This window comes from Lonchura striata, chromosome 5 (assembly GCF_050655825.1).
Source record: "Lonchura striata isolate lonStrDom1 chromosome 5, ASM5065582v1, whole genome shotgun sequence".
NCBI classification, from domain to species: domain Eukaryota; kingdom Metazoa; phylum Chordata; class Aves; order Passeriformes; family Estrildidae; genus Lonchura; species Lonchura striata.
In genome coordinates this window covers 19,202,554-19,216,999 of record NC_140707.1, presented here as the reverse complement: position 1 = coordinate 19,216,999, position 14,446 = coordinate 19,202,554, and the positions used below count along the sequence as shown (strand labels likewise).

Here is a 14,446-nt window from a genome sequence, read left to right as displayed (position 1 = left end):
ACATAGTGTCAATTGTTATTTACTTGAGAATTAATTTTGCTGCTCCTCCGTCTCAACCAAGCTCCAAAAATTCTGCTTTGAACTAATTTACCTGTTCTTCAAATCTTTGCATAATAAATCACTACTGTCCACAAGACAAGACACTGCTATAGCAGTTTAAAAGACAGAGTTAAAACATCTGTTTTGAGAGTCCCTGTCCTTTAAACATGCAAAAATTGCAAGTTTAAAGTTCACTCAGATAACTCTGAAGCATGCAGACAGGATGCATAGTTTAATTTTTACAGCCCTCTTTCCAACTGAAGCCTTTAAAGACATTTGGCAATTTACAAAACATTGTATTTAATCAAGCATTATCTAAAGATCACTGTAACAGACCCAGGTGCCTTTTCCACGTGCACCGTTTTCTTTCAACAGGGTGTGTGGGAGTTTGTAAAATTGAGCAAGACACGTTTTTCTGGATCTCTCCAGCACAATTCTGCTGTGTAACTCAGAAGGAAGTCAGCACACACAGTTTTGCCAGTTTGTGAAAGCTTTCACCATTTCACTCATTTATTCTACCTCTCACATCAGTTCCATTGTTTCATAACAGTTAAGGTTTTACAGCCTTGAAATAATAAATGCATTTTCTGTTCACATTTTACAAGTCTATCCCGCATTGGTTTCACTTTTGAGAAGCAACAATACATGACTTTGAACACCTACTATCACTCACATCAGTGACCAGCAACGCCTAGGCAAGATTTCTCTAAACAGAAAAGTTTAGCTGAGCAGTGAGCTAGGATTTCCTTCTGCAGTTCCATTTTAGGTTTTTTTTCTAGAAAGATAGATTCTCTAAGAATATAAAAGAGACTGCAAATGAACAGACAGCAACTCGTACAGACAAGCCAGACAAACAGAGATGCATCACTGAACAAAGTTTAGAGCCTCCATGGCAGTGTTTCTCCAGGCATTTCACATCCTGCTGTTGATCTGGAGGACATGATGAAATAGGCTTCACTACTCCTTTCATTAATCTGCAACTCAATGAAGTGGTTTACAAATACATCAGAATTGACATGAACAGCCCTATGTGACCCTATTTTGTACTGGTTCCCTCAACTCCTATGTTTCTCCCCACATATCACTATGGCCATGATTTCATTTTATTACCAAAGCAAGTGTTGCTGCTGTCTAGAACAGCATTTCCATCTTCACCATGTGGACCAGAATACACTGAAGTTGTGTGTCAGGTCTGGTTTATTATTTTAAAAAGCAAATCATAGCTCTAATGATGAGCAGAAGTAGGCAATAAAGCATTTTTTTTTCCAGAAAACTGATATTAATGCATGTGAACTTGAACAATTCCAAAGTAAATGTCACATCTAACAGAATATTTTTGCTACTGGAGAAAGGTCATCATTTGAAACCAGATCTACAGGGCAGCAAACAGTCATTAAGATGCTTTATTGACAATATCCACACACTGCAAAAGTGTCTGCCTGCATACAATTAGATCTTAGCTTTTCCATAGTGTTTTATTGGCAGTGGAAAATGCATCAGTACTTTATTGAAAGCAATAAATAATACTGTGATAAAAATAGTTCAAAAGTAGACTGTACATATTGTTACATAATCTGAAAATACACAAAAGATTAATAGAAAAACAGAACAGTAACAATGAATTTCAGTTTTACAAGCAAATTAAATGTGGAAAACAAAAGAAAAAAGACATGCTATATATATTGTTGCATAATAAATAATGCACCATCTGAAGAGATTCTTGCTGGCTTTTTAATATGCCATTTACAAGTGTCAGATACATTTTCTACTCATACAATCCAAAATGCCTACAACCATCCAAATTAAAGTCCAGACAAGTCTTTAGAACAAGTTTACAAAACACATAGGGTGACTTACATAAGAAAAGTAAGGCCTTTATTAGAAGATGCACTGCTTTAGTTTTCAGCCCATTGTACCTTCATCTTGCAGTACTCATTTGACAGGAGGCTGCAGTGCTTTAGGATTGGTCCATTAAAACTGGTTCTACCAGCATCTTTCCACCAAGTGTTTTCAAGCAAAAAGGTCTAGGACAAAAAAAAAAACCTCTCTGTGGCCTGTGGCTCACGACCAGGAATCATTATGAAGTCAATCCTCCTCAGGGAAGGAAAAGCAAAAGTAAAACCAGTCCTCGGTTTATGGCTTGTTTTCAGTCACTGCGAAGAGTCGCTACACAAACACAGCAGAAGGGTATTAGGACTGAGGCAATCACTCCTACAACGCGTCCTGCAGGGTTAGGAGTTCCTCCCAGCTTTTCAAACCAGTTCTACTTTATTTAAAGACAAATTGCCACTACTTGACACATCCTCTGTGTGGAAAGGTACAGCTCTGAGAAGAACAACACTCGTGTACCGTTCGTCCTACGTCAACAAAGGCTCACCTGAAAAAAAGCTGGACTTGTTTTCAGATCTAAGCTAAGAGCTCCAAAAGACAAAATATATACTGCTTGGTGTCATGATACTTTTACAAATGTATTAAAATCCTTTTCACCTTCAGTTTCATTATTAAAAAACAATGATAATTACAGTTACTGCATAATTTACAAAAACCCTATATTGCTCATAGGGACATATACATACAAGCATTACAGTACATTCAGTTGGAAAGACTAAAATTAGAATTAAATAAACCAGCAATGATTTGATTTGTAGACCGAATAGAAACAGAAAAAGTAAGTAACTATATAAATGACAAGTCACATAAATATAAGAAACATTTAGATTCTAAAATATTTTCTCTATAGTACTCATGAATTCATTTGCTAATTAAAAACTCTGTAATAAAATATCTCAAAGTGTCCATTTAACAAGTATTTATTAACAGGTTAAGGGTTCCAAATGTTCAAAATGCTGCATATCACCGGTAGAAATAGTGTGGGTAAACTGTAAAAACAACAAACAAAAACAACACACAAAAAGAAAAAAACACAGAAGATTCAATTAGCATGTTTTAACCACCATTGCATTCCAAGATTGTCACAAACAGCTCAGCAGTGCAGCAGTGATGCACTGAATAACTGCCATGTCATGTTGGATATAATTTTATAGCCTCCTGCAATCTCCAGCTGCAATGCAAATAAAGCAATGAGGACAAAAGTTTCTGCCTTGAGGATTTCCATCCCATGTCATCTGACTACAGAAAATCCTGATCTAGGGAGAATCTGGGGGAGAGACTTAAAACTTAAGTTTCTTGCAACTAAAAATACTTTAAAGAGAGCCCCTGAGATTGTGAACTGACATGAGCTCATGTGGTCTGAGCTGCTACGTGCAGGAGTTTCCTCTCTCAGCATTCCACAGATAAGAACTCAACTCATACATGCAAAAAGGTTCTGAATTTGAGGAAGCAAATATATGAGTTGGAAGGGATGCTACCAGTAAGAAGAAAGAAGCTGCAAGCAGAGAAGACAGGCAATTTACAGTCCATCAAAGATATCAGTGAGGGGGAAAGATCCACTGAGTTGATTTTTTAAAATCATGAGAAAATACAGCAGAGGCTGCTGCAGAAACATTCCAGATCCTGGAGAAACACAGGACTACAGCTCTTTCACAAGCCAGAATACATGGATTTTGTGTTACAACACATCAAGCTGCTTTTTATCAGCAGCACTGCTCCCCAAATTGAGGCTGCAGGTAGCTAAATCCAAGCAGCCAGCCCAAGCAATCACAATGGCATGCAGTGTGCAGGAACTGGGAAACTGCAATTATCCCTTTAACAATTCAGTACTTAAGCATGCTTTAGTGGGACAACTTTGACCAAGAAAAGACTTAAAAGAGATCAACAATCTGAGCTGCAGTGTCACACACTGGATTATTTTCTTTTCATCCCTAATTTATTCTCTTCCCCTCCCAACCCCTTCCACTAGCTGTGCTTCATCCAGCCTTTGATTTCAATGCTTTCTACAGTGCTGTTTAGCACAGGTCCTTTTTGAAGCTGTTTTAAAAACCTCACAGGAACACAGTGCTGACAGAACCCAGTATTTCAACACTCAGTCTTACTGCAGGAAATGAACTCGGGATTTCCAGTATAATGACCTACCCTGAAAACCTGGACTATTTTCTAAGTGTGTAAAACCACTATAGGAAAATCCCTGATGTTTACTTCATAAATAGCTGCTTCAGTGTTATTCCTATCAGCTTTACTCACCAGGAGAAGGCTTTAACAGGAGTAGGTCCTTACTGTAGCAGAATCCAATCTTTGTGTTCCTGATACACTGCCTATTCCAAGAAGCATGGGAAGACATGCAGAACACAGCATGCATGTTAGCTTTCAAAACAACAGAAAAAAACCCCTCCACAGCAATGGTGATTACAGCTTTGGTACTCACCCAACTCTAAGGTTACAAGTTAGAAAAGCAGAATGTATTTTACAGTTTGTATATTAAACCACTTCTCGTTCCAGGAGTAACAAAAAGAACTCTAAAAAAAAAAGCTTGCCAGCTAGCACAGAGAAATTGGCAAAAGGGATTTTCTATGTTATTTACTACTTTATGTAGTTGGTAAATGTCTCATATTTCAAAAACAAAGTGGTTTTACATGGTAAAGACTTAACTTACTTTCATTTACAGAATTTTCCATATGAGTGGTGGTAAATATTTTGTGCTACTGACAGTATCTAAAATTTAGAAGAGCTTACTGAGAGTAGCATCAGACGCAAAAATTGGTTTTTTGAGCTTTATGAAGAAATAAGAGTTTCCAGAACCTGAGGCAACTCCAACAGATTGTGTTATCACCCTGTCTGTTCCAATAAAAAACATTTCATATTTGTTTCTATGTGTTTTTTGTAAACTAAATTCAAGTCAAAGTTTATTCTTATGTTGCTACAGATACAGTTTTTAAGCAGACAAGATCCCTCATGTGACAGGTCACCAACTTCCATTTCCAGGTGGGATTTTTGGGGTCTGCTTTTGTCGGTTTGGGTTTTTTAAAATCATATCTGTGTGTGCACACATATACCCAAAGATCATTAAGTACAAGGCAATGAATAAAACAGTGATTTCAAGTATGGTCAAAACTGAAGTGACCACTGCAGGGAGGGTAATGCACCTGTTACTGAAGTTTTACTCATCTCAAAATTATCTGAGGGGGGCTTACTCACATCATTTTTAAATGCATTTTATTGCATTTCAGAAGTGGGGTTCATATTGGTCTAATTGCTGCTAATCAGAAATTATGCATCATGTGATTAAAAAACTCCTACTAAGCTGTCATTTTACTTTCCTACATTACATTTGTTTCTAGCTATGATTCTCATTTAGTTACTCCAGTGATGTAAAAAGAAACTCCACCTATAGTACAGTTTCCTGAAATGACAAAGCACCCCATGGTTAAACACAGTGTTATAAATACAACCATGCACAACGCAGATGCTTTTATGCAACAAAAAGGTCATTTTGATTTAATTCCCCTGGAATCTCAGGCAGAAAAAAGTACATCATGCTTAAAATTATACAAAATCAATACCATCAATCTGCATCTTCTTTGGCTGCATAGAGGGTGAAGACATTGAGGCTGTAACTCTGAAATTTGCAGGAAGAGTCTCTGCTGATCCAGTAGCTAAACCTCTTATGTCCTTTGGTCTAAACTTCTTTCTCCACGAAGGTGCTCTCCTAAAGCTCTTATCATCATCCTGTCATATTGACAAACAACATTAGCAGTGCAAGAAGTGTGGGATTGTTACTGACATTAAAAGGATTACTGACAAACTTAAGTAAATGTATCACCACTGAAGAAGCTAATTGTGAGGAAATAAAAAGTAAGTGTATTAAATACTGCACTGCCAAGCAGGGTTTTCCTTAAGCACTTGAGTAAATGTAATTTAATTACCCAAGTGCATTTTCCTTCCCCCATTAATATACCTGCATCTTTCAAGCAACAATTCCACCTTAGAAATATAATGCTACACTTATTAAATACAGTTTAAGTTCCATTTCCAAAAACATCTTTGGTAGAGAAAGTATTGTGTCAATGCAAATATACCCACTGGGCAGCTCCATTTGCCAGCTTCCCATTTAGAACCAGTTCAATCCTTTGAATGCGGTTTTACCTCAGATTTATTCCCTTGTACAATTAGGAGATAAGTGTCTACATTATTTGAACAGATCTTCATGATCAAACTGCCCTGTGCCACTAGAACAGAGCAAACACCTGTTCCCTTAAAGCTCCTTTTGCAGTTTGAAATCTCCAAGGAAAATAATTTAGAAAACCATCAATGCTTTCTGATGGGTTGTTAAAACCTTGGTACAGATGCACGTGGGAACAGAGCTGTCAGGAGCTTCCACTTCCCCTGTCCTCTTCCTCATCCCACCACCAATGTTTCTGAGACTGATTTCCTGAGCTGGTTAACCACAGAAGGGTTTTGTCACTTCAGCCTTAATCTGGAACACTTTTGCCTACATGTGCTACCACATCAAATCCCATCAGCACCAAAGAAGAGGCAGCATGGAGTTAATTAAGTCTCTCCTGGGGAATTAACACCACCTTGAATCTGTCCACTGATGGACAGATTCAAACTACAAGGTTAAAGATGGAACACTCTCCTCCATGCTGTGGGTGCACAGAACAGCCTCACACTTAGGAAGTTTCACACTCATTTCAGTGCAGTTTGTATAATAAGATCTCAGGCTGCCCAACAGAACTTACTTTGATGTGTAAACACATCTGGTGGTGTTCTGCACCAGTATGAATCAAAATTAACATGAGATTTCTTAAAAACCACTCAAAGCTCTTTGAAATACTGATCTTTAGGATAAAGTCCCTTTCTCTATCACAGCTTGTTCATTGCAATGCTGGTCACTAATTTTCCAATATTTTAGATAAAGAGGATTCAGCCCAAAGTGCTGCTGACATTAACCACATGAACTAGAAAACCAAACTTGCAAATCTTCCCAATACTTTCATATTCAAAGCCATCTTACCAAAATACACAAACTCTGCTGTATTTAGAAACCCTCAGAGACAAGGAGTTTCAAGTTAAAGTTTCTGTCACTATTCTGTCAAAAGCTTGAAGAGATTCAGGCTAAATTCTTTCACTGAGCAATTCTGATAGTTTCCAGGACCATAAAATGGGTCAACAACTCAAGTAACTTACTTCATCAAGTCTTCTGTCAGTGCCCATAGCAAGGAGGTTATTGAATTCCCTCTCCAGAACAGCACGAGCCTGAAGTTTGTAGCATGAAAGAAATGGAAATTAATTCCAAAAGATTAGTAATTAGTAACCAATAATGATTTAAAAAACTTAATAGGACCCAAACTGTTTAGTACTTTCTTATTAGATTAATAAACATACTTCATACTTGAAAGGTTAGTACTTGAAAAGTTAAAATTTTAGTTTGTAACTTATTAAAAAATTAAGGAAAACTTTACAGCTTACAGCTCTCCTCTAGTTGTGATCTGAAAGTTCATGACTCTGCTGCAAACTTAATTATTTCAGAGTCAAAACTAGCAAACAACAAAAATTATGGGTTTCACACTACTGTTGTGAAGATGGGCCGTGAGGAAAACACACAATTTTTTTCTAAAGCAAATTTGCCAATGAGAATTGTTACTAATTACTAGAAAACCATTAGAAAGCATGATTTTAAGTTTTTGTCTTCTGTGACAATGGACAACTTTGCATCCATTTTTAACCTTCCTAGGAGGCCTAAAGTGCCTCATCCTTGGTTACCTGTGTGTTTTGAGTGGGGATTTGCAGCAGGAGAGCTAATGCATTGTAATCAAAGGATTCATCTAAGGCCACAAGTGCGCCGTGAACGCCACTCTCGAGCAGGTTACTTGCATATTCCTTAAGGCCGATGGACACCACCCAGCGGATCATCCTCTCGTTGCTCCACACCAGGACATCTAGGGAGGCAAAAACACAGTGCCAGACTCATTACAACACCACTTCTCTGACCCAAATCATTCACAGTCATGAACTGGATGATTGGAGTGATGTGGGAAGTAAACATATTAGAAGTCTGCTGGAAGACATTTCACACGATAACTTACATACTTCAAGGAGCAATTCTCTAGATGCAAGAGATGCACCCATTCCATTTGGGAGGTGAAAAACAACCCACCAGCCACAACCCTGGCTTGGTTGCTGCCAGTTACTTGTGACTCCTGGGAATGATCTCAGGCACAATTAGCAATTTAACCACCAAAAGGTACCAATGCTTTAAAAGGAAAGGGACAGAGCAGGCACAGAACCTTCTAAGCAAGTTTTTAGACTCAGATATCAGAAAATACTTCTGATATTAGGCAGGGAACAAAATTACTACGGGAAATCATGGAGAACCATGAATTCCCACCCTACTTTCTCTTACTCCTGCTGTCTTGTACAAGAATGATCACAAAGCTGGAAAATATAAATGCCTAGAGTCACTTGGATATATTTTCATCAACTGCTGGGGAATAAAAGTTACCAGCCACAAGCAACAATAAAATTATGCAGATGTCAATTTATGTGAAAACAGAGGGAAAAGAAGAAAATAAGGACACCCCCTCTCCCAACATGTTCTTAACTCTCATTCTCCTAAAACATTTAGTTTCAAACTACAGAGCAGTATGAATTTCAAAAATGCTCACATTTGTACCGCAAGTGAATGATTTAATGATGTGTTTTATCATTCAGCGTTCAGGGCCAACATCCAGACATGCCTTGTGCATTTAACACTTGATATTTTATAAATGGTTCCATCCTCTAAAGCCTTTTCTTTGTTAATGAATATTTGAGGCTGATCAGTGAAAACATGGCAGAATCAGACTGAGATGAAGACAATGCACTAACCCTTAATTTCATCCTGGCTTTCTTCTCTTTTTCTTTCCAGTTCTTTTCGATCATAATTCAGTCTTCGGAGGCACATAATTCCACACTGAAAACTGTTCCTGTTTGGACCAGAGAAGAAAAATCAGAAAAAATATTTAGAGATAATGGAAACACTTAATTGTGGGTGAGATCTCCAGCTTCAGCCTCCTTACCTGTGAAAGCTGTCCACCATTTTCAGCTGCCCACGCAGGTCTTTTTTAGTTAAGTGATCCAGCATCCGAGCATCCACCAGACATTCCATGAAGTAGCTGCGGTACTGAGGGAGCCCCAGGCTCGGCAGCCACTCGTTGCCAATCCACTCGTGGTTCATGTCACCATAGGCTAATGTCTGTTTTGAAAAAAAAAAAAAATAAGGGACAAGCTTATTGAAATGAGAAAAGAAAAGCTGTTCTAGTGTAGTTTAAAGAAATGGCTTATTTGATTCTTAGCTTGTAAAGATAAGCACATCAGAATACTGAATACTACGTGTGTGTTTTCCAAAGAAGTCACCCTAATGGAGAAAAGCAAATTCAGGCAGTCACATCAGCAAGTAAAACTGCCTCTATTTATATCAAGAAATAGCCTGTCAAAATATTCAAGAGCTAATAAAATTTTGCAGAAAGACTAATCTACATGGTTGGATAGCAAAAGCCATAGAATTTCATTGTGTTGAGATGTAAATACCTTCTCTCTTGAAAACTGGGGGGGAGATCTTATTTTTCATGTGACTTTATAATGAAAAAATATCAGAAAAATAACTCCAGGACTTTTTAGATACAGTTAACTGTTTTCAGAAACTGATAAAACCCTGCTACTGAAGAACAAGCCATTCTAAATGCTAGTTCTTATCTTAAAAGAGACTTTTCTCATGACAGTTTTGATCTGTAAATCACCAGGCATTGTTTTAGAGAAAAAAACCTATAAAGATAAGGGTTTGTAATCATACATCTAATCACTCCTTGGGCAACAAAACCCAGAAGTTCCTTTTTTAAAGCATAATAATTCAGATTTTTCTCTTAAAAGGCAAAAGCTTTATTTCTCCCCTAAAGGAAAGGAGCAAGGCCACAAGGAAATGCACCTCTCCAAGCCATCAGAAGGTGGAAGAGTGAAAGAGCTCCTTTCTCTGGACTTGTTATCACTGACAATCAACAAATGAGTAGCTGAGATGTAGTTAATGGGATTTAAACCAGCTTTAAGCTGGAGGGCAACTAAGAAAGAAGAGCCCACACTGTCCAAAGATATGGATCATGGGTAAATCCCAAGTTTTGTTTCTATCCCTGTATAAATACTCAGCTACATCAATGCCTGAGAATACAATTAGGATTTGCCACCACTTTAAGGCAAAACAATCAGTCAAGGGGGATTACAGGATTAGTGCATCGAAATCTACTTAACCATCCAGGCCCAGGGTATCTTGTGGCACACCTGGAATGGTGGCTGGATTGGACAGGGACTTTTTACACAGAGCAGATATTCCTCTTGGAATTCTGGCTTCCTCAGAGAACTATCCCCCACCAAAACATTAAAATATTTAAATCACATGTATTTCCCAAGTATGCATTGTAGAGAGATAAGGCTGCTGTTTCCCCCTCTCCCAATCCTCAGGTCACACCCAGAATCATTAAAAGATGCTGACCTAAAGGAAAAACAGATTCTTTCATGCTCTAATGATTGTGACAGTTTACATACAGTCTGTAATATGAGATAAAAGTTTCCAACCTGAGCCCAGCTTCCCTCCTCATCTTCCTGTTAGGTGGTTAGGAAAGCAAAAGAACACACACATATTAGTGGTTAAATTTAGTAAGGAGATCAAAGTTAATGGTGCACTGCAAGACTCTAAATCTACTGCATACCAAAAAAATCTAGATAAACCAAGCATCATGCAATGTAAAAAACTACACAAGGCACTTATTTTTGCATGAGAAGTTGCTAACCCCATCTACTGATTAAGTTTTCTGGAGAGAAGAAATTTCTGCACCAATAATTCAATTTGTCTATTTGTCAATCAAGTCAGAGCTCCATTTTACAGATTAGAGTTTTGTTTACAATCTTATCAACATTGATTTTTTTTTTTCTTCCTCCCTCCTGGGAAAAAAGCTATCAAGATGCAGATTGCAAAGTTAATAGTTAGAAGAAGCAATGATCCAGAATTTTAGTGCATTAATTTGAAGGAAACAAAAAAAAAAAGAAAAAAAAAAAAAGAAAAACCAAAAAGGTACTTGATTCAAATGTTCAAGAAGTGGGAAAAGCACTCTAAGGAAGAGAAGTGGCAACACTGTAAACTAACCGTTTGTTGTGTGGCTGTAAGATTTTCCATCTCTTCATGTGTTACCCAGACATTTCCCGTGGTCTAACATGAGCCCACAGGGAATCAATCCCATCCAGTGAAAGGAAAGCAGTAACAAAGAGGAGAGGTTGCAGAACAGATAAGCAATCGGTATATGTAAGGAGCAGGCATGGGCAAAGCAATGGTCTCTAAGTCAGGTACAGCTACTGACAGTCATGGCATGCAATAAAAGCCTACTCACAGGGATCAACTGCCTTACAGGTATTAACAGAACTGAGCAGCAGAAACAGCTGACAGGATTTAATTAATGGGTGAACACTCAGCTCTGATCTAATCCGAAAAATACATTTGTAGTCTAGCACATAACCCCAGGAATAAGTTTAGACTGCAGGGTAGACAGACTCATAAGAGAAAATTCCCACTAAGTGCCTACATTTACTAGAGAGAGACAGGTGCCTCCTAGATCATGAGTTCTGAATTATTTGGAGTTAATGACTTTACAACTGCACTAGAAGAGCCTCCAACTATTCTACCAATTTCCGTACACACTTGTAGACTTCATCTGTATTTTAAATTCTCTGGAGGCCAAAAGATGAGGCCAGTAACACATACTCTAAATACTTTGGATTACATACTTAGACTGAAATAAACTTCTCTATCCCACGAGAAAGAAAATTGCAGTTATTCCATGAAAGGACGGAACAGCCTACATTTAAATAATGTGTTCCTTTCCAGAAATTCTTAATAGATTAAGTTCAGCTCTATGTTTACAGTCAAATGTGGGGAAATTCTAGGTGTTTATTGCTGCACAAGTAAATTTCCTTACCGTCCTTGAGGTGGGAGGGGCAGAGGGGCTGGTCAGGGACATGATTTCCTGGATGGCCAGGCGGAGCTTGAGCCTGTGCAGGGGATTGCTGATGCCAATTTCCCGCTGGATTTCCGTGTCAGACAGGGCTGACATGATAGCACCGCTTTTCACATTGGCTCGGCAGGCAGCCACGTACCAGGCTGGCATCCCCACCCACAGCTGGAACACAGAGAAGGAAGTCAACAGGATATGGAAAACATCCCTGCCTCCAAGCTCACACAGTCTTTACAAGTCTGTACGTTTAGGGGGCTTTTTATTCATTTTGGGAGCACCACTCACCTCCAGCCACACCACCACAGTGGGCCCATCCCACTGTGCAAAAGGCAAACCTTGTCTTCTGGCTTCCTCCAGCAACTCGTGTCTACAATTATAGAAACAGTCATTGGTCATAATGGATGTGACAATTCCAGCACTGCACTCACTTCACTATCTTCCTTCCAATAATTAACTTATTCCTTTCCCAGCCAGACTTATATGACACACCTCCTAAGGCAGGTACAGCACATATACAGGGACTATGTAGGGATGAAAGCTGAACTGGGCAGGAAATATGAGAGCAGCAGAGATGTGGACCTTGCCTTTCAGAACCCAGTTTCTGAAGCTACAACTGACACTCCCAACCCAATGTGAAGATGTCAGGATTGTTTGGCAATCAGATTCTCAGCTGCTCAGTTTTCTGCCCAGCAAAGCTGAACCAAAGCAGTCATTTCTCCTCAGCATATGCAGATTTGAAACCTGTGGCAACACATGAGCACATCAGACACGCCTGTCCATCATGCTGTCAGGACTGGACACTGGGACAGTGACCATTTCACTGCTGAACATCAGCTTGTCAATGTCTGGCACAGCTTCACACAATCAGAGTTGTGTTTGGCAATTCTGTCCTGACAGGCTGTGTACTGAAACTCAGCTTTCATCTCCCCTGATGACACCATTTCCTTTGCTGTGCTGAAACAGATGCGCCTGAAGTTTCATACTGACAATTCAGCTCCCAGAGACAATGGAAACTCACAAGGTCCCTAGAAATAACTGCCAAAAAGTGTTTAATAAACCAAAGGACAAAAACTAGCACTGTGGGTATAAGCATGCAATGCTGCTTGGACATGTCTGGCTGAAAACATGGAGAAAGTCTAAAAAAAGCATTTTTACTCTGCCTTTGAAAGCCAGTTATATATGGTTAAATCTCCACTCATTCTCCTTTGAAAATCTGAAAAAACGACTGCACCTAATTAGACTGATTTTACTGTTCTTTATTCATGCCTGCAAGTGTAGAATTAAGATATGCTGCAATACTACAGAGTCAAGACCCTACATTACGTATTTACCATTTTCTCACTATTTCAATCAAATAAAATCTCCTTGCCTTTTGAACTGTCTCACTGGATAGATCTAAGATGATAACAGTTTTAGTAGTTACAGGTATTAAAATACACAAGGCACCTTGAAAAGTGATTACTGACAGACAAGGAGCTGTTTTGCTACTCCTACAAAATGCAAATACAGCATTCAGCTCTTTTATACATATCTGGGATCCTCATGTTATATTGGTAGGTAACTAAATATTAAAAAGCAATAATGAAACAATAAATGAAACAACTGCTTTATCAAGAGATAGCACTTCTCCACCCGCACACCAATAAATTCCTATTGCTCTGGAGGAACCTCCCAGTAATTTGTGCTAATTAAATGCGTTTCCCAGGAATGGAAAAGGGGGAGGAAGGTAGGCACTGCCAGACAACTGGTTACAAATAATCATTCTAGGTACCATTTTGGGATCCATCCATAAAGGTGGAACAGTGTTCAGAGTCAGCAGCTGAATTTCACTACCAATACAGAGTGTAAAAGCTTAGATATATTGGTACATTTCAAAAAGCCACATATATTTTTGAATTTGGAATAAAGCTATTTCCCTGCTACTCTGGAACACTCTACATTCATTCCACAATTAATTAGCCCCAAACACACTTAGTTCTGCTTCTCTTTTTTGTTTAAAGATTTAAAAATTAGAAAAATAAATAAGATCACACAAAACACTGTCTGGTAAGAACAGAATAAAGTGCTTAATACTGTATTTGCCAGAAAGGAACACAAAGTTTTTTCTAAGTACTTTAGCTTCTAAATTGGTGTCTATGCCTTTTTGGTGGTTGTACTGTGTGGAGTTCAGAGAATGTCTGTCATTTCTGGTTGTTCTCTAAGTCTCATTGTATACTTCATGGTAACCATGAAACAGTGAATGCTTTGGAGTAGAATACAAGGAATACAGCATAAAATGTAAGGAGAATTTATGATACCAACTTGAAATTCACGGTGGTAATGTAGGAAGAAAATAATTGTGTGATGGAGGAAAACACATAAAATATAAACAAAGAAAAAAATGTTTATGAGATGAATTTATGCAGAAATTATTCAATGGATCCGAAGAGGAGAGCAACCATGAAGCGGAAAATTAATTGCAGAATTTGTTCATATGC

The 14,446-nt window shown here is 38.3% G+C and overlaps 1 protein-coding gene across 17 annotated transcripts in view; it reads right to left on the bottom strand.

Moving 5' to 3' along the window:
* Nucleotides 1-511: 511 nt before the first annotated feature.
* The window catches only part of PPFIA1 (PPFI scaffold protein A1), a 59,758-nt gene continuing 45,823 nt past the window's right edge, over nucleotides 512-14,446 (bottom strand). For 6 of the 17 annotated variants that reach the window (XM_085581234.1, XM_021555880.4, XM_021555883.4 and 3 more), the window contains 11 exons: nucleotides 12,255-12,336; nucleotides 11,934-12,134; nucleotides 11,108-11,170; nucleotides 10,540-10,566; nucleotides 8,994-9,169; nucleotides 8,803-8,900; nucleotides 7,699-7,874; nucleotides 7,123-7,191; nucleotides 5,496-5,661; nucleotides 4,180-4,250; nucleotides 512-2,918 (listed from right to left, as the gene is read on the bottom strand). In XM_085581234.1, coding sequence (XP_085437360.1) covers nucleotides 4,192-4,250; nucleotides 5,496-5,661; nucleotides 7,123-7,191; nucleotides 7,699-7,874; nucleotides 8,803-8,900; nucleotides 8,994-9,169; nucleotides 10,540-10,566; nucleotides 11,108-11,170; nucleotides 11,934-12,134; nucleotides 12,255-12,336 — 1,117 coding nt within the window. In that variant the 3' untranslated portion in view covers nucleotides 512-2,918; nucleotides 4,180-4,191. The remainder of the gene's footprint in view (nucleotides 2,919-4,179; nucleotides 4,251-5,495; nucleotides 5,662-7,122; nucleotides 7,192-7,698; nucleotides 7,875-8,802; nucleotides 8,901-8,993; nucleotides 9,170-10,539; nucleotides 10,567-11,107; nucleotides 11,171-11,933; nucleotides 12,135-12,254; nucleotides 12,337-14,446) is intronic. The other 11 variants (XM_021555885.4, XM_085581239.1, XM_021555886.4 and 8 more) reach the window with 5 other exon arrangements.